Source organism: Tribolium castaneum, chromosome 7, assembly GCF_031307605.1.
Source record: "Tribolium castaneum strain GA2 chromosome 7, icTriCast1.1, whole genome shotgun sequence".
Taxonomy (NCBI): domain Eukaryota; kingdom Metazoa; phylum Arthropoda; class Insecta; order Coleoptera; family Tenebrionidae; genus Tribolium; species Tribolium castaneum.
The window spans coordinates 8,398,945-8,425,359 of record NC_087400.1 but is presented as its reverse complement, the minus strand read 5'-3'; the positions used below and the strand labels follow the sequence as shown (position 1 = coordinate 8,425,359).

The 26,415-nt window shown below is 30.0% G+C and overlaps 1 protein-coding gene across 2 annotated transcripts in view; it reads left to right on the top strand.

The window, feature by feature from the left end:
- The window catches only part of LOC656406 (fatty acyl-CoA reductase 1), a 374,499-nt gene that overhangs the window by 9,055 nt on the left and 339,029 nt on the right, over window positions 1-26,415 (top strand). Inside the window, exons 4-6 of one of the 2 annotated variants that reach the window (XM_008199565.3) lie at window positions 33-219; window positions 268-525; window positions 574-1,041. In XM_008199565.3, coding sequence (XP_008197787.1) covers window positions 33-219; window positions 268-525; window positions 574-919 — 791 coding nt within the window. In that variant the 3' untranslated portion in view covers window positions 920-1,041. Of the gene's footprint in view, window positions 1-32; window positions 220-267; window positions 526-573; window positions 1,042-26,415 lie in introns of those variants that run through there. The other variant, XM_064357868.1, reaches the window with a different exon arrangement.

Below are 26,415 nucleotides of genomic sequence, written 5' to 3'. Positions count from 1 at the left end.
GTTTTATTTAATTTACAATTTTTGTAAAATAGTTATCTCCACATGTGATGACCCTCTCCCTGGCTGGATTAACAATTTTCAAGGCGTGGTTGGGGTAGTAGTTGGGGTATGTTTGGGTGTCTTGAGGACTCTTCACTTGAATAAAAACCTTCCTGCTAGAGTGGTTCCTGCTGATTACGTCGTCAATAACATCCTAGCAGCGGCCTGGAATGTAGAACAGTATGGAAAAAGATCTAAAATAAAAGCAAATTAATGGGAAATTTTCAGGACAAAAAACGAGCCGAAGGATAAATTAATCCCGATTTATAATTTTCCGGGTTGCAAGAACAATTTAATTACGTGGAACCAGTTTATCAACAAATTTAAAGAATTCACATTTGTGTATCCACTAAGTGACGCTGTGTGGTATCCATACATTCAAACAACATGTTACAAGCCTGTTCACAAGATACGGGAATTTTTCTATCACACTCTTTTTGCCTATTTGGTGGACTCGGTATTACTAGTTGCCGGAAAAAGGCCATTGTGAGTGTTTATCTACATTTTTACAAAAACTATCTGTTTGTGTTTCAGAGCTGTTGAAAAATATCGCAAGATCGGTAAACTTACCAGTTTGATTTCTTTCTTTACGACACGTTCTTGGAATTTTGAAACAACCAACACTGATCGTCTTTTTGATAAACTTGACGATAAAGATAAAGTGATGTTTAACTTCGATATGAAGAGCTTCAATTGGGAGAAATACTGGGAAAAAGTTATTCTAGGTGGTAGAATTTACTTGTTGAATGATCCGATCGAAACGGTGCCGAAGGCAAAAAAGAAGATGGTTTTGTTGGCTACTGTTCATTATGTGTTTGTTGTAATGATGGTTTGTTTGTTGTATTGGGTTTTTGCTCCTCTTGTAAAAGCGGTCCTTTAGGTTAGTTAATTATAAAATTTGTTGATGTTTAATTTTATTTTGTATTTTATGTACATAGATACTTACAAATGTATAAAACTGGATGTAAAATAGTAATTTTAAAAATAAAAAAATTATAATTTTTTGCGTCTCTTCATTGTTTTACCACATTGTAAAAAATCGTATTATATAGTCGTTAATTATATTAAAAAAACCGATAAGCAAAATGTTAAAACTGAATAATCTTTAAAACTGAAAACAAATACAGGATGACTCTGAGGTGTGTAATCGGTCTATAACTTTTTTGGAAATTAAAATATTGCTATGCTGTTTTTATTAACCGGTAGATCGACTTCAAGTCCACAAACTAAAAGTATTTTTATTATGTATACGGTGTTGTTTACAGGGTCGTGAACCAAAGTGATATTTTTTTTTAAATGGAACACCTTATTTATTTTTGCACAATTGGAATCTACTTAAAAAAATAATGTACCTTTATGTAAATTACTATGGGTGTATTTTTTTGTTTTGAAATTATTCAACTTTTCGTTATAAAAAAAAACAATTCTTGAAAAATCACTACAAAGTCACCTGTAAATATTTTCCAGCAAAATTGCAACAGAAAAATTCAGAATACATTATAGTTATAGCAAATAGACGACTTTTAGTTAAAGCTTGCAGTTAATATACAGAGTATGCCAAAACGCAAAAAGTTGAATAACTAATTTTTTTCAGATGGAACAACCTGTAGTTTTTTTTCATATAACGATTGCATTTTTAATAAGCTTTCTAAGGGTATAGAGTTTTTATAGCAAGTTTAAAATATTTTTCAAAATAAAAAAAAAATATAATTTTACAAAAAAATTTGTTATCCTACAATCTGGTAAGTCAAATGGTAATATATTTTATGTAATTAATTACTTTTATAATACTAATGTAATTAAATACATTAGTAATCTAATTATTACATGATACATAAAGAAATTTTGCTCATCAAAAATTAATAATAACATAGTTAAAAAATTTTTTTTAACACTTTGAGAAATACTTTAAATTTGCTATACAAACCATATATCATTGGAAAACTTATAAAAAATTCTATCGTTACGTGTAAAGAAATAAATGGTGTTTTATTTGAAAAAAATGGGTTATTCAACTTTTTGCGTTTTGGCACACCCTGTACATTATCTGCATGTTTCAAGTAAAAGTCGACTACTGCTAAAAACTACAGAACATTCTAAAATTTCTGTGGCAATTTTTTCGGAAAATATTTATAGCCTACTTCGCAGTAATTTTTCAAAAATTGTTTTATTTATAACGAAAAGTGGAATAATTCCAAATCAAAAAATGATAAACTCATAGTAGTTTATATTAAGTTACATTATTTTTTTGTGTTGAATCCAATTATGCAAAAGTATATAGTGACCCATTTGAAAAAAATGTAACTTTGGTTCACCACCCTGTATACAACACCCTGTGTACAATAAAAATATTTTTAGTGTGTGGACTTTAAGTTGGTCTATCGGAAAGTGAAAACGACATGGCAATATTTCAAATAATAAAAAAAATCATAAACCGATTACGCACCCCTGGGTCACCCTGTATATAAAACAAACTTTTTATAAAATTTGTTTTTTAATATACTATGACAGCGTTGTGATAAATATGAAGCGGTATGCAAAGTGGCAAAAGTTAATAATTTTTTTAGTATAGTATTTTTTTAAACTTTTTTGTATTATTTTTTTACTAGTCAGAATTTAATGTGCTATCTGTTTGTAATTTTTTTGTTCCTGTTTGCTTAACGTTATTTAAATACAGATTTCCTTCTTCCATGGTCCTTAAAACTTTGATAGGCTTGGAATAACTGCGCCATCTGGCGACGCAAATGAAACTAACGGGAACGGGACGTTTTATTTGTACGTCGTGCCACACCCTAGTATTTAGGTGGCCTTAGTTTACCGGCACTTTCCAGCTTGATACAAAAAAAATGTCAGTTCAAACACTTAACTTTTCTCGTGACGATTTCAGTTAAAACAAAATGGAGCTAATCCAAAAATTTTTTTCATATTTTACTTTGCAAGAAAAATCAGAAAGAATCTTTTCATCTTGACTCGTTTTTTTTAATAAGTTTAACACATTTTAGGATAAAGGATTTTCTTTGAATTTAATTAATCTCACCAGTCTTTTTCACAATCTCTTATAATTAATGTAATTATATTATGAAAAAATCCTGGACAAGCTGACATTTTCGCAATAATTTCCGTTTTGCTTGTCCACGAGTTCACGATGAAAACGTTATTCAAAATCTTATACAACCAGCCGAGCATCGCAAACATCAGACCTTTTCTTTGTCACCGTCGACTTTATCTTGTAAAAATCTCCCCTTTCCGGTGCTTCCTCCGGGTCAAAAATCTCTTAATTTGTTAATTACGACCGAAAAGACACACATTTGAGCCTTTCCGCAAAGATAACATCCTGCAATTCTCTACAATTATCCCAGCTTTCGCCATTTGCTCAGCCAATGGTTGAACGCCCACCGCAGCCTCCTTACGCGTAATGGCCTTCGTCACTGAAAATATATCCCCCAGCTTAATTTACAGCATGTGGTTACTTTTGCTCCATGGCGTGTGAAAATGTATCGTCTTGTGTAAATCACGCCAAAGAACAACACGAAAAATTCCATTCATATGCATCTGCCCAAAAATTAATTTTCAGGAGGCTGAAGTGACAGACTTGCGGTCTAATAAATTTCAGCGACATTCCTATGTTGTGTGGTCTTTTCGGGGGTGGTAATACTGTCACTACCAGAACGCTTGAAAGTGACTTAACGTTTACGTTCGATCACTTTAACCAACCGCAAGCTTTCAGCATAATTAATAAGAGGGTGGACAAATTTTCTGCCGCTGCAGCATTTGGCGCTTTATTCCGTTGTTTTATCAGCCGGATTATCCAAAACTATAAAGAAAAATTTATGGATCTGATAAAATCGCCATACATCAAGTAATAAATAAAAGTAATAAATCAGGCCTTGTTGAGAGTCAAGAGACGAAAGTTTTTCGGCGGTAAAAAATTGTTCATCCATTTTCAGCATAAACAAAAATTGATAAAACACAAACACGTGTACTCCAGCTAAATTAGATTGGAGAAAATTGATTGAAAAATTTAAATAAAGCCGTCAAAGAAGTGTAAACAGAAAGCTGATTAAATAAAGGATTAATTTTTTCGTGTCTTAAAACGTGACAAGATTAATTCACGAAATTTTATTTTACATACTAAACAAGGGGAAGTACGGAGCGAACTAGTCGATAACCCCGCGGCCTTGCTCACATTTATTCTATAAATATGACACAGCACGCGACGAAAATTTAATTGTAGCTTTAATATGGATAAGGTGTTAGGTTTGTGAAACTTCACTTTAATTAGTTGCGTTTAAAAACGCGACACTTACGTGGCGGAGGGGTTTTGAGCCCTGTTTCCTCAAAAAAGAAGATTATACAATGTGTTTTTAAATGATTCTCATCTAGTCGTCTGTGAATTTTTCATGTAAAATCAGAAATGCCGCTTTATAAAATTAATGACAGTCTATTTATTATGTTTCCAAATCAAAAATAAGCTTCGACAATAAAAGTGTTTTCTTACCCAGTGTAACAATTTATTTGCATTTTAACGTAATTTTTACAAACAGTTAACTAACAATTTGTAAATTTCACAACAGACAGTTTTGACATTTATTGACAGAGAATTTATATGAGCAGAGCGGCACAAATTTTTTCACATGTAAATCAGTTTCAAAGTTAACTAGATCAGAATCATTTAAAAACACATTGTACAATATTAGAATATCAATTTTACAAAAACTTGTTGCAAAAGCAGTCTTAAGTTTGACTCTCCAGTTGGTTGTTTTTTGTCAAGGAAAATTATCACCTATATATTAGCTGTTTCAAAACTATAAAAATGTCAATGTCGCATTTTCTTTTAAAATTAGCTGTTATTTACACTTTCAATAAAAAATCTAATCATTTATAACTATTTTACAATTTTATTAATCTTATTCTTTATTTAGGTGATAATTTTTCTTGACAAATTTTTTTTGCGTTATATATTTTTTAAGGTTAAATTGTTGGGCCTTTCAGGTTAAATTAGAAAAAAACATTGGAAACAGAAAGGAAACAAGAGCAACAGCAAGAAATTGGAATTAAAAAAACAGAGAAAAAAATAACTGAACAACTTTTATGACGTCTTGAGAATTGGTCCGACATTTCTAAATCACCCAGTAATGTAACATAAATACAATGTGTTTTTAAATGATTCTCATCTAGTCGTCTGTGAACTTCTCATGTAAAATCAGAAAATGCCGCTTCACATCACTAATGACAAGCATTTAGACATCGAATATTACCATTCTCTATTTCTTAAGTCTCCAATTCGGAAATAGGCTTCGATAATAAAAAAGTTTTTTGCACGGTGTAACAATTTACTTACATTTTCACCAAATTTTTAAAAGATACTAAATGACTTTCTCAACTGACAATTTGACATTTATTGACAGAGAATTCAATTGAGTAGAGCGGCACAGATTTTTTTGCATGTAAACCAACTTCAAAGTCAACTAGATGAGAATCATTTAAAAACACATTGTGTAAGTGCTTGCTTACCAAGATTAAAAAAAATTTTTTTCTTAAAAATATTAATGAGTAAAAAGTATTTTAGACGATAGAATTTAAATTAATAATGTTAGTTAATAATGGAGCTAAAAATTCGAATACAATTTAATAAATAATCATTTTAAATATTAAGCTAAATTGAAACAATTTACTATAAAAAAATACATATAATTTAATTAATTGACAATTTGTAAATTTCACAACTGACAATTTTGACATTTATTGACAGTGAATTCAATTCAGAGCGGCACAAATTTTTTCACCTGTACACCAATTTTAAAGTTGACTAGATAAGAATCATTTAAAAATACATTGTACAATATTAGAATATCAACTTTACAAAAACTTGTTTATAACTTGTTACAAAAACAGTCTTAAATTTGACTCTACAGTTGTTTTCGAATTTTTTGACGCAACTATCAAAAGAAAATAAAACCGTGTTCGATTGACTTGGCTCTTCTGGAGTCAAGTTTCGAAAAAATAAACGCAACAAAACAACAAAATTTTATAAAGCCTTTTACAAACCGACTCTTAAAATACGAAAATTAGACACAACATTATTTTGGTGATAAATAGGTATGTCACTAGTATTCATGTTAGTAAAAATCAGAAAATCAAAAACTTATGAAGAACAATATGAAAAACGCCAAAAAATTTCGTTATCAAAAATTTTATGTTTGTTTTTTCTTCTGTACTTATCTAAAAAGTGTCAGAGTCTTCCTTGGCTAATAATAAAACTATAAAAACGTCAACGTCGCATTTTCTCTTAAAATTACGTGTTATTTATCTTTCAATAAAAGATCTAGTCATTAATACCTATTTTACAATGGCCCGAATTCTTATCCCATTATTAAATTTAATAACGTCTCTAACTTCCATGGCATCTACAGCATTAGATTTACATAAATCTATATCGTTTTATCTTTAGTTTAATAGCGTATTTAGCTAATCACATCCTTAATGATGAGATAAGAATTCGAGCCAATTTTATTAATCTTATTTAAAAAAATAATTCGGTAAAACGCCACATTGGTGTTTTGATAGTTTTGAAACAACTAATATATAGGTGATAATTTTTCTTGACAAAAAATGTTTTCTGGGTGATATATTTTTTAAGGTTAAATTGTTGGGCCTTTTAGGTCAAATTACAAAATTCAACAATAAATTAAATTCAACAACATTAGAAACAGAAGGAAAACAAAAGAGCAACAGCAAGGAACTGAAATTAAAGAAAAACACAAAAAACTAACTGAATATCTTTTATCACGTCTCGGGAATTAGTCCGACATTTTAAAATCACCCGATAATGTAACATAAATACAATGTGTTTTTAAATGATTCTCATCTAGTCGTCTGTGAACTTCTCATGTAAAATCTGAAAATGCCGCTTCATATCACTAATGACAGGCATTTAGACATCGAATATTACCATTCTCTATTTATCAAGTCTCCAATTCGGAAATAAGCTTCGATAATAAAAAAGTTTTTTGCACGGTGTAACAATTTAGTTACATTTTCACCGAATTTTTAAAAGAAATTAAATGAATTTCTCAACTGATGATTTAACATTTATTGACAGAGGATTCAAATGAGCAGTTGTCAAAATCAAAAACTTATGAAATATAATACGAAAAACGCTAAAAAATTTCGTTATCAGGAATTTTATGATTGTTTTTTTCATCTTTATTTGTATAAAAAGTGTCAGAGCCTTTCTTGGCTAACAATGAGACATCTAATAATTGTTCCAAAACTATAAAAACGTCAACGTCGCAATTTCTCTTAAAATTAGGTGTTATTTATACTTTCAATAAAATATCTAATCATTAATAACTATTTCACAATTATATTAGACTTATTTAAAAAAATAATTCGGTAAAATGCCACGTTGGCGTTTTTACAGTTTTGAATTAGCTAATATATAAGTGATAATTTTTCTTTATAAAAAATGTTTTTTACGTGATATATTTTTTAAGGTTAAATTGTTGGGCCTTTCAGGTCAAATTACAAAATTCAACAATATATTAAACTCAACAACATTGGAAACAGAAGGGAAACAAAAGAGCATCAGTAACAAACTGAAAATTTAAAAAAAAACAGAAAAATTTGACTGAATATCTTTTTTCTTTTATCACTTCTCGAGAATTGGTCCGCCATTTTTAAATCACCCAGTAATGTAACATAAATACAATGTGTTTTTAAATGATTCTCGTCTAGTCGTCTGTGATTTTCTCATGTAAAAAATCAGAAAATGCCGTTTATATCACTAATGAAAGGCATTTAGACATTAAATATATCTATTGTCTATTTATTAAGTCTCCAATTCGGAAATAAGCTTCGATAATAAAAGTGTTTTCTTGCACGGTGTAACAATTTAGTTACATTTTAAGCAAATTTTTAAAAGAAATTAATTGAATTTCTCAACTGACAGATTCAAATGAGCAGAACGGCAAAAGTTTTTTTGCATGCAAACCAATTTTAAAGTTAACTAGATGAGAATCATTTAAAAACACATTGTATAAGTAATTGCTTATCAAGTTTTACAAAAACTTTTTTTTCTTAAAAATATTAATGAGTGAAAAATATTTTAGACGATAGAATTCTAAAAATTCGAATATAATTTAATAATTGGTGTTTTTAAATATTAAGCTGAATTGAGACAACTTACTACAAAAAAATACATATAAAGTAATTAATTGACAATTTGTAAATTTCACAACTGACAGAGAATTCAACTGAGCAGAGCGGTACACAGTTTTCATATGTAAACCAATTTCAAAGTTAACTAGATGAGAATCATTTAAAAACACGTTGTACAATATTAGAATATCATTTTTATGAAAACTTGTTAATAACTTGTTACAAAAGCAGTGTTAAGTTTGACTCTTCAGTTGTTTTCGTATTTTTTGGCGCAACTATCAAAAGGAAATAAAACCGTGTTCGATTGACTTGGCTCTTCCGAAGTCAACTTTCGAGAAAATAAACGCTTATCCTTCACCCCCCATAAATTTCCCTCTACAACCGTAACGCCACCACCGACAACTTTACACCAAAACTCCGAAATTATTAAAACTTTCTCGAATCGAACTCACGAATGCAATTTCAATAAATAAAGTCGATGGCAAAGTTTCCAGGTGCACTTTTTCCCTCTCATTTATTTTTGACATCTGCATTTTACCATTACAAATTTCATATATATCTCTCTGATGCTTGCAATCTGTAATTAGTGTTTGTTGTTTTGCGTTATATACGATTTTCTGGCACGAACGTATCGACACGCAACCGTAGTCTTATCATTTTAACGCCGAATTAAACGAAACAATTAATTTGAGAGAGGAGATAAGAAAAGAACAGTCTGGAGAAATGAATATGTTTTATCAAAAAGCCGGAGGGATCGGTTAGATAGGTTAATTAAACGAGTTATTTCGCGTTTTATTGGATTTCGTGAGGGTTTCCAACTAGTTCCGGGATAACTAGTCATGGAGGATTGAGTCGAAGAGTTTGTTTGCTGGGTCGTTACTTAAACCGCTCATCCATTAATAAAACTGTTTGAAAACTTGGACATAAATAAGAAACCGCCTCTGTGAGCCATTTAGAAATTGACACTCGGTTGTTTACACTTGATCCAGAATCTACCTACAATTTCAAAACATAACAAAAAAGAAAAATAAAAAAAAGAAAAAACAATTAGTAAATTAAAAAATAATAAAGAAATTACTTTTTCGTTAAGTGAATGATTTAGGCAAAAAATGCGTGTTTTTATACTTTCATGCATAGTATAAGTATAAATTCTCTACTAAAGTTATAGATTACATTTGATAAAAATTGTGGCTTATCTACATATTTTGTGAAATAAGTTTTTGGCGTGCTTCTTGTTGACAAACTTTAGCTTACATATTTTAAGAAATCTATAAAATAAAACAAAAAAAATGCGCACAAAAAATAGCCCTTAAGATAAATGTTCACACGAAAAAAAAAACACTGAAATAAGCTCTCATAGAAAAAATACACCCAGAAAAATTATCACATAGAAAACCCCACAGAGAAATAAAACTCACACAGAAAAAGAGCTAACTGGAATAAATTCACAATGAGAAAAGCTCACAACAAAAAGCTCATTAAAAAGCTATAATTTTTGCAATCCTGGATTGATTTATAAATTTACCTATAATTATTCAGTTAACAATAAAAGTGTTTTAGAATCATTTTTTGCCATAATCTTAATAAAAAAAAAGACATTACAAAAAATAAAAATATATTACAGTTTCAAAATAAGTACGAACATCTAATTGTTTTCGAAAAAATTGTAAAATTCGAGATGATACTTAGTATGTATAGTATAGCATAGTATACAGAGTGATTCCTTTAAGACCTTCATTAGAAACTTTTCAACTTCTAATATAGCTAGAGCTTTAAAATTTTGTATACGCTTCAAATCAACTATTTTTAAAATGGCTGAATTTCCGAAACTACGAGAAATTGGCACCAAGTTTGACATATTAAATGGAATATTTAAATTGGTACTTATCTGTCATATTTTTCGACATATCTCAGTTATTTTGTTAAAATTTTCAAGGATTTATGTAAGATATCACAGCCCTTGAACCTTTTGCAATAAGTTAATAGTATGTTTTGCATTCGATAACCAAAGGTTAAAGTCTTCTAAAATTTTCAAAATTTTTCCAAAAAATTACGAAAAACACAACTTACTTTGTAATTTTTATAATTAATCAAGTAGACCTTGTAAAATGATCAACAATTGGCAAACATCAATATTTTATTTAGTTGTTAGCTGGTTTATTATCGATTAAGCAATAAAACAATTATACTTAATTATAGATTGTTATAATTTAGAGAATTATGTAAAGTAACTTAGTCAGACTGCTATCAAATTTTGAACTTTTTGAATAAAAATGATGAACAAATCGAACATTTCTTTTAATTAGTAGTACAATTTGAAGGTATTTTTCGAAAGTTTACTTGATTAAAAATGAAAGTAATGAGCTTAAATTCAGTTTTCTGCGATTATTTCAAAAACTGTTAAAGATAGATATAGAAGATATTGATAAAAGTCTGCATAAAAATTGATGTTTTTTTAATTGCCATTGAAAAACCAGGGCTTTGTAATTTGACAGTTAATAATCCTGGATATTTTAGAAAACTATTCAAACCTTTGACTATCAATTGCAAAAAGAATTATGCACTTATTGTAAAGGGTTTACGAGCTGTGGTATCCTAAATAAACTCCCAAAAATAAAAAATTGTATAAAAAATTGACGTACGTCAAAAACTATGACAAGTAAGTGCCGATAACTAGAAAACATTTTACTAAGTTTCAAAAGGCAAATTCAAAAATGCAATAAATATAAGTGGTTACTATTAAATATTTAAAAGTTGGCACCATTTTTCCATAATTCCGAAAGTTAAGCCATTTTGAAAATAAGTTAATTAAACTCAAAATGGTAGCTTTAGGTCGTAAACAAAATTTTAAAGCTCTAGCTGTATTAGAAGTAAAAACGTTTTTAAAAGAATCAGCCTCTATAGTATTATGGCAAGCACAGATACTGTTTTCTATTTTATTAGAGTTTATTTAACTAGTTGACCCAATATCTATACAAAAGCGGAAGTAAAATAACTATTAAAACGTAAAAATGTGTTGCCACCATGATGAGACTATTTCTCATCTTTACTACTTTGCAAACTATTATTACAAGCGGACAAAGTTTTGTTTAAAGTAAAAGCGGGTACACGTTTTAGTGTGTTATCTTTTTCTAAATTTTAAGTAAATTTTCGATTTTTTTTAAAATTACAAATAGAAATGATGTTTTAGTTGTTGAGTTGTGTTACCTGTTAAAATTAAAACACGAATTTCTAATACGCCCTGTATATTTCTGTCGTTTTTAAAATAAAATTAAGAATATTTTTACCAACAAAATGATAAAGAAATTCTGAAAATTTCCTGAGAACTTCTTTCGTTTCGTGAATCTCTAAGCTTGAAATGCAACATATTTCCTAAAATTAATTTTTGTACACGCTCATTTAAATAAATAAATCATAATAATTCAATAAAACAAAAAAGCGGTTACAAAATAATTAGAAGAAATAACAATTTTATTGTTACCCGGCGCATCCACCATTTTTAGCGCTTTATTTTATTATTAATTCATAACCTGTCTATTGTTAGGTCATAATACCATTACTAAAAGACGTCTTATAATATTAATAAAACACATGTGTCTTATGATTACACCATAAATTTTGAGAACCGCTAATTAGAATTATAAATATTAGCGTAACTTTTAATATCACTGACAAAACAGCAGAGATAAATTAACTCCTTAGTTTACAGCGTTATTCTTCCATTTCAACTTGTGTTTTGTTATTAAATTTTATGAAAAAAAACACATTTTTTTGCCAGACCCGTGATTCGAAGCTCCCACACAAATAAATATGTTAGCCACAATTTTTAAAAATTTTCAAAATGGTCGTTTTAGGTCGTAAACAAAATTTTAAAGCTCTAGCTGTATTAGAAGTAAATAAGTTTTTAAAAGAATCAGCCTCTATAGTATTATAGCAAGCACAGATACTGTTCTCTATTTTATTAGAGATGAGACTATTCCTCATCTTTACTATTTTGCAAGCTATTATCAAAAGCGGACAAAGTTTCGTTTAGAATAAAAGTAAGATTTTTTGTGTTAATGCAAAGTATTTATAGTTAATTTCTTGAATAATTCCTCAACAAGAAAAGTATTGGTACGCTATACACTAGTGCCAATCGTAAATAAAAGAAAAGATGCCTTAAAATTATTTATTTTAAATAAAGTAACTCCGGTGAATTGACAAAAAATACTATCTTTAAAGTAGAGGATGACTATTAATAGATACGAACTGAAGGAGAAACGTAACACTATTTACATACATTAAACACAGCTTAAAGTGAGCTTCTTTCTCTGTAGGTTTTTTGGTTAATGGATATTTTTCAGTGTTAACTTTTTTCGGTCCATCTATATTTTTTCACTGCTTTCTATCATATTGAGTTTTTTTTTAACGTAAGCTTTCTTCTTTGTGGGTATTATACAGTGTGAACTTTTTTATGGGCTTTTAGGTTCAGTGGCTTTTTAAAAACTTTTATTTAACTTGCTTTGTTGTCTGTCTGTCTGTTTCATATTTTTGAAGCCAAATTTGGAATGGTTCCTGTTGTCCCAATGAATTGAAATTTTGCATACTTACTTAACCTGCGTGATAATGCAATCCTATGTGATTAAGTACTCCCTAAATAACTTAAATGGAGTTTTGAAGTTTAAGGTTATGTTTTCAAATGGGTTTTAGACTTCGACCATATATCATATAGACTCGCCGTAAAGCGAGTTTGTAGGCAGGTTGTTTGAAGCCAACATGTATGGGTGCGAGGAGTGAGGGGCAAGAGGAAGCTTACTCCTTGTTCAATGGCAGCTCGTAGTCAAGGGGCAAACAATTGAAAAAACATTACAAGTTTCAAAAATAATTTAAGTTTTCGAGTTTCAAAAAAAATGCCTTAGTTAAAATACTTCTAATTCCATCTTATGACATGTCGTCAGAGTTGTAATATTCAAAAATATTCAGTATCAAAGCGGAAAATCAGAATACGTTACGACGCCACTGGTGTGTTTCCAGATTTAGGTTAACACCTGTATTTTCTTACTTACGGATGACATTACCGATGAATACCCCTTGTGAATACTTTCTCCTGTATATTTCGACGCAAGAACCAGATTTTACCCATTCACAAGTAAATTTAAGCCCAAAATCCACAATTTTTCCCCTTAATCACAATCGTGAAGCACGAAGTTTGACGAATATTAACGAAACACTTGGAAATATTTTGAATGGACCAATCAGAGAAGGGGTACCTAAGAGTCAAATTCGCGTACCAAGCCTTATTTCTCCTTGCCCCACCTGCACATGTTGGCTTCAAAACAAATCTCACCTTGCCCAGTCTATATGATATATGGTCGAAGGTTTTAGATGTGTACATACCGTGACTTATACCAACATTAACGGTATGTTGGTCATTGGGCAATATATTTACACCTAATCATTTTCATTACGTTTCGTTACAAACAAATGTCGCTATTTTTTAAATTCATTTATCTTGGATGATAGAGTAAGTTTCACTGCTAACAGCTGTTTTCTATCACATACTACTGAACAAGTTTGCACAAATCAGCAAAATAATTGTGTTACAATAATACGGCGAAATAAATCTCAGAGAAAAAGACGTTTAGAAAAAGTAAAGACTAAAAAGCAATAAATAAAATAATAAAAAAAAATGTTTTTTTAGAAAAAAGCTTTATGGTGCTGTTCTCTAAATTCTGTTACTATGTTATTGCTCTATTACTGTAGAAATTACAGCTGTTATTTAAATTTGTATTCCGTAAACTTTGTTACCCTCTGTTAGTAACATTTCTACAGTAACATTCTCTGTTAAATAACAGCAGCAAAAATCTCTCCATAAACAGTGACAGTGACAGATCGTGAATTTTTACGATGTTTCACCAAATTAACAAAAAATTGCATTGAAAATGTGATAAGTGGATAAAACTAGAAGCTTAGAATCAGGCAAACAATTTGACTTTTGATTTATGAAGTATAGGAAACGAAGAAAGGGGATAAGGTTGGTCTTAGAAAAAAATCAACTGCTATAATTATCCATAATGTTGAAAAGGTAATCTTTGCCAATTCTAAGTGGCAATGAACACAACTTAAAATTCGTCAGGAACCAAAAGTTGCATAAATAAAAATTTTAACACTGTGTACTCTTGATTTTGGAAACATTATTCCATGAAAATAAAACATAGATTTTTTAATTTGTATTATTTATTTCAAATAAATTTTTCGGTATTTTAATAGTTATTTCGTTTCTTCCAAATTCTGCTTCTTCTTTTTATTTATTTTACGTTTTGTACTGCACAGAATAAAATAATTTGATTTCAGTTTTATTACCTCATCCGACACGAGATCCCACAGAAATAATCTCAAAACAAAAAATGTAATTTTTTTTCGATAAACAAAGATATTTTTTGCCTTGATCTGCACTCGTCTTCTGCATTTACTTTTTTTAACATTTTAGTGAAACTTTTTGCGATACCAAATTCGAAATGATAATTTTATGTAAACTTCTTGGCATTTTCGAATAAAATATTTAAATCAAGTAGTAAGTCATACGTCAAAATCGACTTCCATTAACTCTAAAATTACATTTTCGAACAAATGGGAATTCTGTTACCCTTATTTTAACAGAGAGAGTTAGAGAATCGCAAATTAGATTCTCTGTTAGGCTGTGTCACCACAGAGCACTGTTGCTAACATACTATAAACGTAACAGTATAACAGAGATTATTTTGAGAATACCACCATTAATTTAAAAGATACACTAAGGGCCGGTTTATAGAAAGCTCAGTTAAAGTTAATTGCGATGTTAAAAGTTAACAATGCGAATGGACCAACCAAATTGCTTCAGTTTGGTCACGTGATCACTTAATCACGCATTTAATTGCGAATTAAATTAATGACGCTTCTATAAACCGGTCATTAATTTAATTCGCAATTAAATGCATGATTAACTGATCACGTGACCAAATCAAAGCGATTTGGTTGGTCCATTCGCGTTGTTATCTTTTAACAACGAATTAAATTTTAACAAAGCCTTCTATAAACCGGCTCTAAGGACGTCATTAATTTAATTCGCAATTAAATGTGTGATTAACAGATCACGTGACGAAATTGAGCCAATTGTTAACTTTTAACAACGAATTAAAATTTGATGAAGCTTTCTATAAACCGGACCACAGAACCGGTTTAAATTTTAATCGCGATTAAATTGACATCTGTCAATGCATTTTAAATGACAACTTAATTCGAATTAGTTTAATTTTGAATTAAATCTTAATTTTGCTTTCTGTAAACTGACCCTAAAAAATAAAAAATTAAGTTTTTCTACAAATTAAAATTTTAAAATTAATAAAAACTTTGGGAACGGTCATAAGTCCTAACAATACGGTATTACAGAATTACTTTCTTAAACTGAGCACTGTTTCCAAAACTTTTATAAATTTTAAAAATTTTTTTTAATTTTTTTATTTCCTGTCACTCTTGTTAAAAACACACAAGAAAAATGTTTTAATTTGATGCCTAAATTTTTTATTAGTGAGACGAGCCCCCCTGGCTATAAGTAAAAGTGTGTTAGTTTTGATTTTGTGTTTTTTATTCAAATTGCCTTGAGACTGTCGATATCGGCGCCTGTTGTAGTCATCGTCCAGGTTCAATTTCAGCGAGCTTATATGATTATGTCGCCAATATAGTCCTCGTGATACATCAGAGACTTACAACCCTAGTCGGATTAGGCGTTCTGTGTGGTGGTGTTCAATCTGAAAACAAACCACAAGGGTTTCCGGATTATATCGGCCGGTAATCGAAGCCAGCCATCCCATTCACTGCAGAAAATTAACCGAGGGATGCATCTGATCGAATTTCGGCGCCCACATCTTAAACGCCGATCGATAACCTCTCAATATTAATAAGCAATCGGACCGTTTACGCCACGAATCATTTTTAATTATCGGCCGAAATTGGTTGAGTGTGCTGAGGACAGGCCTCGAGGATGTGGATGTCACTCCACAATACCTTGTTTGGTTTTTTTAATTAAGTTATACGAGGACACGATTTTGTGTACATTGAAAACAATTTATCTGGCCGATGCGGTTCGGGTAATCCAATAATTCCTCTTCGTCGTAATTAAACAACACTTGGCACAATATTCGATGTTGGAGCGAATATATACGATGTTAATCCGCTTGTATTATTGTGTGTCTGGGATAAGCACACATCTATTTGTGAAAGCTTATGGCTGATTGAACGGACTATTAGGGACGGGCATACGTGAGTTAAGTGCTCGATTAAAGCCAAAGACTTAAATATAAGCCCCAATGGCCAAGGTGGGATTGCGACGCAAGTGACAAGCACGACACACTTCAAAAACCATTTCCACGTATTAAATAACTATCTAATTTGAGGCAACGACTGTTCCGAAACTTCTTTACAACACTAAACTATCAGTTATCCTTCCAAATATTTGATTTTATATCTACCCGAACACCGACAAAATATGTGATTATTCCTGTTTTTTTACTCGTGACCCGACAAAATAGCTTAGCGACAAAACGGCCTATTAATAAGCCATTAATAATTACAAAATTGTTGTTTTAAATGGTGTAACCAAATAAATAAAAAATAAAAAATTAGACATAGATTTGTCTTTTTTAAATAATTTTTATTTTTGTTACTTAAAATATAATTATATCTATAGGACAGTTCGTTATTTTGTTATTAAACCATTTTAAGGCGAATACTGTTGTTCTAGTTTTTCGATCAAGCTGAATTAGAGCAAGCCTTAAAAGTGAAGAACTTTAGCCACATCATATTTTTTTTAGTTCTTTTGGAAAAACGACCACTACTTTTATTTTGTACCACAATTTCTTTTTCGCTAATTGTTTTTATCAAATTTTCAAAATATAATACGTGTAGTACAGTTGGTTGCAATAAAAACAGAAAATGTCATAACATGAATATCTCAGATTTTTATAAGAATAAGTACAAAAATAAAATTATCGTTAGGAGCATCACTGAGCCAGATGAAAAAACATTTTGAAGTTTTCGTAAATTATATTTTTTCCCAATGTTTGTGGTGCTGCACTTTGTAGTTTTAAAACTTGGGTGTTTAATGGTGAGATTAAGTTAATCAATTAAATTAACGAAAATACTTTTCGAAAATTAAGAATTACTGTTCTCGAAAAAGTCAAACGTCAACACCAGGGGGCGTCTAATTAATCTTATCCACAGCTAGTCTATTATTAGGTCATAATTCCACTAATAGGAGTCAAATTATGATATCCATAAAACACACGGTTTTATAGAAAAATCGTCTCGCGATTGGCCAAATAAAAATTAATTCCACAAATGTTACTTCAAAACATCAAATAAAAATTTTCTAAAATATTGATTTAGTTTTTATTGTGTAACTGTAGATTAAAGATTGTATTGCATACGAGTCTTACACGTATGTTATCCCCTTAATTATATCGCTCGAACTTCGTTCTCGCTTTTAAACCTTTACGGAAATAAATTACATTGTAAGACCCTTATACAATAAATAATTATAATTCACAAATCTAAAAAGAATTCAGTTTGTCGTTTTTGTTGCAACCAACTGTAATTAAACACTTAATTAAGATATTTCTCCCGAATTTCTGTTAAGCATTTAACAATTAAATATTTCCACTATCCATTTATATTTTTCACCTGCTTGAAAATAGCTTTCTACAATGTAAGCTTTTTGTTGAGTGGTAATAGTTATTTATTCGACGAGTTTGAGTGTAAATCGGACGTTTTATTTCACGAGTGGTTTTTTAAACCTCGAGTGATAACGAGAGGTTTACCATTCACGAGGTGAAATAAATGAACCGATTTACACGAAAACAAGTTGAATACAACATTTTATTCTTCGAGTTAGACTCAATAAGGCTTAAAATTGCTTAAAATCTGTTAAAAATAATCTGACGTTTCGTATTGAGAAATGCCAAACAGTTGTCAAAACTGTCTTACACAGGAGAAAAATCCGAAATTTTGACACTGTCGAAGAATAAATATAATTTAGAAATAATTTTAATTATCAAGAAACCGATGTTTCTTGCACACGCTCATTTAAATGAATAAAGCATAATAGTTCAATATAACAAATATACTTTTATTTTATTGTTAACCCGGCGCATCCACCATTTTCTACGTTTTTTAATTATTAATTCACAGCGAGTTAATTGTTAGGTCATAATACCACTAATAAAAGACGTCTTACAATATCAATAAAACACATGTGTCTTATGATTAAACCATAAGACACATAAGAAAATTAAACTGCATTTTTTGCATTTACTTTGTTTTCTTTTTATTTGATGATGAAGTTGGAACCAATAAAAGTAAAACCTTTATATTTATTTTTAAAATTAATTTGTCAAACATTTCAAAATGTTAAATATTTTGTTTAAAAGATACTGTTTTTGTTCCGAATTTAGTATACAGCGTGTTAAGAAATAGTTTAGCAAAAGTTTAAAGTCAAATAAAAAATGGTAAAACAAATTGATTAAGCAAAATTCATGTAAATCAAAAATGCATAGTTTTCCAAAAACATCGACCTGAAATTATAATTCCTAATTTTGAAAACTGCTGAACTAGAATTATAGAAATTAGCTAATATTTTAATATTATTGATAAAACAGCAAAGGTAAGTTAACTTCTTGGTCCACTACGTTATGTTTCTATTTTAACTTGTATTTTGTTAAAAAATTTTAAGAAAAAAAATCTTTTCACACAAATGAACATTTTAGTCACAATTTTGAAAAATTCTCAAACCATCTAATAAAAAAAAACATTTGCTAATAAACTAACATAAGCCACACAGTAACTCTCAACAGGTGGTTTAATAAAAATTTCTGATAAAAGTACGCACTTTTTGTGAAAATGATATAAAGGTTTTTCACTTGTCAGATGACAAATTCACATACGAAATATTGCTAGACCATTTCCTAACAACCTGTATATTGTTTGTGGATAATACAGGGTTATTCATATTTGTGCGACAAAAAATGAACCTCAAAAAGGACCTATAAAATGATGCTAATTGAGATTATAAGTCGTGTCCTATCGAAACTGATAAAAATTTTACAGTCCTGGGAAATAGGGGTATGGAAAGACGTTTTTGCACCATAACTGTGGAATCATTTGACCAAATATTACAAAACTTGGTAGACTTACTAAAGAGAACATGCCTTTTAATCTGGTAATTATGAAAACCGGATACATCCACCCAGTTTCCGGTTGCAGCATTTCCGGGTCACATTTTTTGTGTTTTTCTAATTTTTTGCCCTCTTAACACTACTTTTTTGTTGCCTAAATCGATAGAGTAATCAATTGCGAATAGAAAAGGTATAACATTTTACACCGCTAAAATGCACCATTTAATAGTTATTTTAATTTAAACAGAGGCATGCACTTGACCAAAATCAAAAAAGTATAAATTTTGAGCAGACGATATCCGTAGCAACGAAAGTGCATCTGCACTCAAAGCGCTGTCAAGTCCTGTCAGACACTTGTCAACTTTAACTTTGGACAATTTGGGGCTCTAAATTGAAAATATTTAATAAAAGTGTTTAGTTCAGTCTCTTAATCTAACCTACAAAAAATTTAAACCAATCTGGTAGCATTTTTCATTGATTAATTCACCGAAAATTCACAAAAAAAGTCTTAGTCGGTACCTGATTATTTGTTCTATTCGGTACGTTAATTACACCAAATTCCGAATAAAGACATTAAGATTCTTAAAAGTGCACCCCTACTACGTGGGTGCATCTACTCGCTTGTCTTCCAGATTTAGGCATTTAGGATGTATCCGGTTTTTATAATTACCAGATTAAAAGGCATGTTCTCTTTAGTAAGTCTACCAAGTTTTGTAATATTTGGTCAAATGATTCCACAGTTATGGTGCAAAAACGTCTTTCCATACCCCTATTTCCCAGGACTGTAAAATTTTTATCAGTTTCGATAGGACACGACTTATAATCTCAATTAGCATCATTTTATAGGTCCTTTTTGAGGTTCATTTTTTGTCGCACAAATATGAATAACCCTGTATGTTGTATTGCATACTATTTCGTTCTCGGGTTTAAAGCGCGGATAAAATACATTGGTAAATCGGAAGTGTCGAAAACAAGTTTTTGTCATAAAATTTTTTAACTCAGTTAAATGTCTGTTTTTGCTAACCAAGAAATGTTCAAAACTTTTGAATCGCTTCTGTGTAGTCAAAAATAGTAAAAATGGTTTTTGCAGTTTGTGTTTGTGCACAGCCCAAAAAAATGCAGCTTTCTATTCCATCTTGTCAACTTTAAGCTGCATCAAACTATAAAGTTAAAAATTGCAAACAAAGAAATGTTTTATTTGTTGAGCTCTGTAGCCTGTTAAAATTAAAGAACATATTTCTGATACACCCTGTATAAAAGCCTCTTTCCAACCCCATTTTATTAGAAGTAAAATTTAAGAAAAATCAAAATCGTATCAGTAGAAATATGCATAACGTTTGTTTTACATTAGATTTAAGCACTTATTTAAAGAAGTTTGCTACGAGCAAAGCAAACTTGACTTTGTCCATGCCAAGCAATGAGTGTTGTGTTTGAATTCCGCTTGGGTATGATGAAATGCATTCCCGAAAGCGTCCCTGACCACTCATAAACTATCACGTCTGTATGTATTATTGTTCGACAATAAAACCGGGAATATTAATAATTCAGTGCGGCGGCTGGCGTGACAGTTTTCATTTGGATTGTCCAAGTGCGATGTTAAACTCACCGACCGTGTTAAGTCGTGCTTAATTAAAGTCGTCTACATTAGATACCATTGTGTTCAGCTCCCTTTGAAAATAATTCGTTTCGAAGATATTTTTAATTAAAGCTGAAAGGTTCGACGTTTCAAAACTAGCAAACTTGTAAGCCGATCTGCACGAAGCGTGCAAACTACCCAAGTATCATATGTCAAACGTCATAAAAGTAGCGTCGACTTTCAGGGCTCTAACTCGCTTTATGGCTCATATAAAAATTTCAGCTTGTTCTTTGATTATTATTAGATCCCGAAGTTTAGAAGCACCTGAGTGCCATCGAGCATTTTTCTTGCCGTTACTTGATCATTCCGAAAATGTAGGCATATGTACCAGGTGGGGCAAGCTTATCGCGCACCTAAGAAAATCGCGATTTTTAATTAAATAAAAAAATATTGCATATTATACGCCTGACTGTACGTTCGAAAGATATCTCCACTAATTTTTTGATAATTTGTCCCCTACAGATAAAAATAATAATTAAAAAAAAGTAATTTTCGACCAAAAAGTCAAATTCTGAATTTTATACTAAACTACACGTATTCACTCTAGATAATTGTTAACAAAATTAGCAAAAAAATATCAATCAAAATTTGAATTAATCCACTTTTACATTTTAATTTTAAAAATTATTTTTTTATAAGTTGCAACTTGTGGCGTCATAAATTTTGGGTGACAATGTGAACTGTAATTAACTGTAAGATTGTAAAAGGTTTCGTTGAGATATTTCAATGCAGGCATCAGTTTTATTGCAAGACTGTATATAAGGGATTTCAAAAAAGTCGGCTACTGGTAACTGATTCCTTTGTTGGCAAATTTTACTATCTGCTAATAAATCACGGGTCTGGTTTGCGTCTAAATAAAAAAGACCGATTATTTCACCAACTAAGTAAAAATTTATAATTCTGATACCAGCATTCGATGGGCTAGCATTTGGTCTAAAAACTTTGTAGTGAAATTAACAGTTAGTGCCCACAAACTCACAAAACTGCTACGACTTTATTTATTAACAAAAAACTTTAATAAAAATCGAGAACGGTCCCTATCAATGTATAGGCTGGTGTGTAAAATTTCAGAATTTTTATTTAATTAGAAGTCGCAATTTTCTTGGGTGCGCGATAAGGTTGCCCCACCCAATACAGAATATCTCAGCTAAGACTTTCGAGCCTGATATCTCAGATATTTGTTAACGAATTTTTATGAAATTTAAAATGCAGATATTTTAGAAGATAAAGATTAATATCTAATTAAGGCAACAACTCAAGTCTTATAAACATAATTTTTACATGCCTTTTTAAAATGTTAACACTTTAAAGACTTATATTAAAAAAAATCGTCAGTGAAAAATACTGTAAGAAAAAACTCGTTCGTGGAAGACGTCTGTTTCGCGAGAAAAATGAGAAACAAACTGGTAATCGTGGGTACAGATACATAAGCGTAGATCTCTATGAGACAAATGAGCACTACCATTGAATTTTGGTCACTCCTACTCGCAACTGTCACGCAAGGGACATTTCACAATTCTCTCTCACCCATACAAAGTTAAAAAACAATACTTTTGACTTACTTTTGGTACTGGATGCTTTAATTTTTTCAAAAAGGACTAAAAGACTGAACAACAACTGAAAAATTCTAGACATTTGAACATTCAGAACTTTGGAAATGTTTCGTACACTGCTGATTGGATTCTCTTCAAAAGTTTGAATTACAGCCCCAACTATTGCTTCGATTCCAGTGATGTGTTTTGTCCTCACTCGATTTAGTTCAGGTACGTTTCCTGTGTCTTCAAATTATTGACGATTCTTTGAACTTTAAATTTCATAAATAACATTTCACAAAAAGTACAACGACACTTTCCATAGGCGAATATTGATTCCTTTTTCAATAACACAAAAATTTCTGCCACTGTTGTTGGTTTTTAAAGTAATTTCACCAAATTAAAACAATTTTACTTTTCTGACAGCGCGCACACTTTCGACAGTTTTTTTCAGTGGTACACAAAATGCCGCATAGAAATGCTTCATCAATTGTTTCAAAAGGTGACTGCCCAAATTACTATCAAGATTTGGATTAAGTTTTCTTGGATCAGCCGAGCGATTTGGTTGATTTTTTGCAACGGTAATTTGGCTTAATTTTAAATAAAAGAAATGTGTTTTAGAATTTCATTTTTTAACTTGAGATAATTTTTTTTAAATAATAATTTTATTTCTATCAATTTATACAGATGTAGTAACAAAATTGATACGAAAAACGTTAGTATTATACACAGAAATAACAATAACATGAAAATAATTTTAAGATATATGTCAAAAAACCTGTCTATTATAGAATTTATTTAAAGTATATGGTTCGAGATCCAAAATGTAGTCAAATATTTTCTTTTTAAATAAATGTAAATTGCAAGGTGTGCGTAGATGCACAGGTAAACTATTGTATAGTTTTATTCCTGCATAATGAGAATTTTTTTCCGTCAGGGTAAGTTTGTGTCTTGGATACTCTAAGTCTACTTTGCGAATGTTGTAACTATGGTCGTTAGTGACATTAAATAGTAGAGTCTGTTTAAAGAAAAATAAAATTAATCTATATATGTATAAACCAGTTACTGTCAAGAAGTTATTGCTTTTAAAGATGTTTTATTATATTTTAAGTTAAACATAGTTCTCATGACTTGTTTTTGAGCAACAAATACTATTGATATCTTTCCACTTTGCCCCCAAAATATTATACCGTAGCTTAGTAATGATTGAAAATTTGCGAAGTATATTATTCTTAGTTGTTCAATGTTAATGTATTTTTTTAAAACACGTATTGTAGAATGTATTGAGTTTAAATCTTTTAATAAATTATCTATATTATTAGTCCAGCTTAACTTATGGTCAATGCATATTCCCAGAAAATTAGTTTTCTCTATTAATTCAATTTCTTTAGATGATATTACAATTTTATTCGGTTTCTCTGTATTCTTGTGATTACATATTGCAAAATGAATGCCGTTGGTTTTCTTCAAAACTTAACACTAATTTATTTTCTTTAGTCCATTTTATTACCTTATTCATGCATATCTTTGCTTCTTTCATTGTATCTGTCATATTTTCACCCCAAATTAATATGTTTGTGTCATCAGCAAAGTTAACTGCACTATTGTTGTCTGAGACTGTTAAAATGTTTAATAGGTCGTTTATATAAATTACGAAAAATAAAGGCCCTAGTATACAATCTTGAGGTACACCTTGTTTAATTAGAAGTTTATTTGATGTATATACAGTACTGTTTTTTGTTATAGTGATCTACTGATACCTACTATTAAGATAAGATGTGATCAATTTTTACATAATTCCACTTATGCCGTATTTCTTTAATTTACTTATTAGGATGTTATGATCTAGGCAATCGAAGGCTATGGAGAAATCTAAGAAAATTCCAAGAACCACCATTTTTTCTTCTAATTTACCTAACAGAGCATTAGTGAAGCTAAATATAGCTGAGTCAACAGATTTCCCTTTAATGTACTGTTGGGATGAATTCATTAACTGAAATTTCATTAAAAAGTTAGTAATTCTGGAAGATAAAACAGTTTCAAAAATTTTAGAAAACGATGACAGCATACTTATTGGCCTATAATTTGATATTAATGTTGGGTCACCTTTTTTGTATATATCGTTTTAATTGTTCTGGAAAAATTCCATAATCTGAAGAATTTTGAATAACAAAAGACAAAGATGCGCTAATTTCTTCATTACAGTATTTAATTATGTTATTAGATATTTCGTCAAAGCCTGTGCTTTTCTTATTTTTTAAATTTTGAATTATTGTAATAATTTCTTGACTAAGAACTGGGTATACGTACATAGTTTTAGCATTGGATGAGATCGTATTATTATTTGACTTACTTCGTACAAAGGGCCCTGAATTAATGAAATACTGGTAAATGTCATTAACAATCTGCTTAGGATCACCTTCGATTTGAATTTCACAACATTTTTTACTTCTGCCACAAATTTTGTTAACAATATTCCAAGCACATTTTGATTTATTGTCTGCATTTTGAATCCGTTGTCCATAGTAATTTTTACGTGCCGCTCGTAGAGCCATGTCGTATTTTTTTTTCAAATACTTATAAAGAATAACATATTTATCGTCACACTTACTTATCACAGATAACAAATCTAGATAATATTTATAATATTTTACTTTAGAATCATTTTTATAAACATTTTCTTGTTTATTTACTTTTGTTTGTTTTAGAAGAAAACATTCGTTAAATTTATCATTGAAAATATTTATAAAATTGCTCCACTTAGCATTGATATCATTGCCATTACATGCATATACTTTTTCCCAACACGTTTTAGCTATAACATTTTTAAATTTTATTTCGTTTTGTTCACTTAAAATTCTAATGTTTTTTACTGCATCAGTATTATTAGTATTATTTTTTATGCTCCTAGTTAGCTGTATACCCATGTGATCCGATATGTGTGGTTCAAGAACTTCTATTTTAAAGTTATTAAAGGTCATATTTGTAAAAACATTGTCTATTCTTGTTTTACTACGTGTAGTTATTCTTGTGTTTTCTTGAACCATTTCATACATATTATTTACAATACTTATTAGAATCTGTCGATTCTAAATTAAAATTAATATTAAAATCACCCACAATATTTAAATTGTTTTTTAAAAATATGGGCTCTATATTCTTGTGTAGAGTGTTGTAAAATATTTCTAAATTTCCGGAAGACGATCTGTATGTACATAAAATATAAATATCTAAATTTTTTAATCTTACTCCTGCAAATTCTGCATCTAATTCTACACTGTGCAAATTACATGGCGTCACACTTATTTAATTTTTAACATAAATACAAAGACCTCCACTTCTATATTTAGACCTACTAAATGAATTGACCAATTTATAATTATCAAAATGTATCTGATTAACAGTTTCTGTTGTCAACCAAGTTTCAGACAGAGACAGTATAACTATGTTTTTTGAGATTAAATATTCTTGCAGTACATCCACTTTTTTCACTATAGATTCGGAAATAAAATTAACTAGACGCCCTCTGGTGATGACTTTTGAACTATGTCGAAAACAGTAACGAAATTTGCGTAATTCCACATTTAATTGACATCTAATAAATTGTTTAACAATTTTGCGTGTATAGTGTTAATTGCTTACATTGGAGAGAATCACTTTAAAAGTACGTGGTGGTAAATACTAGCTTTGACTTTGGTTCTGCGGTTTTTCGTGGTATAAAGTGTTTATTGTTGGAACATGAAAGTGGATGAAAATCAGGCAAAGATTTAAATTTTTATTACAAAGTGTTATCAAACAGTTGTCTAATTAAAGACTATAAGTAATGGATCACAGCGAACACAAAGTTGGGCTCAAGAAACCA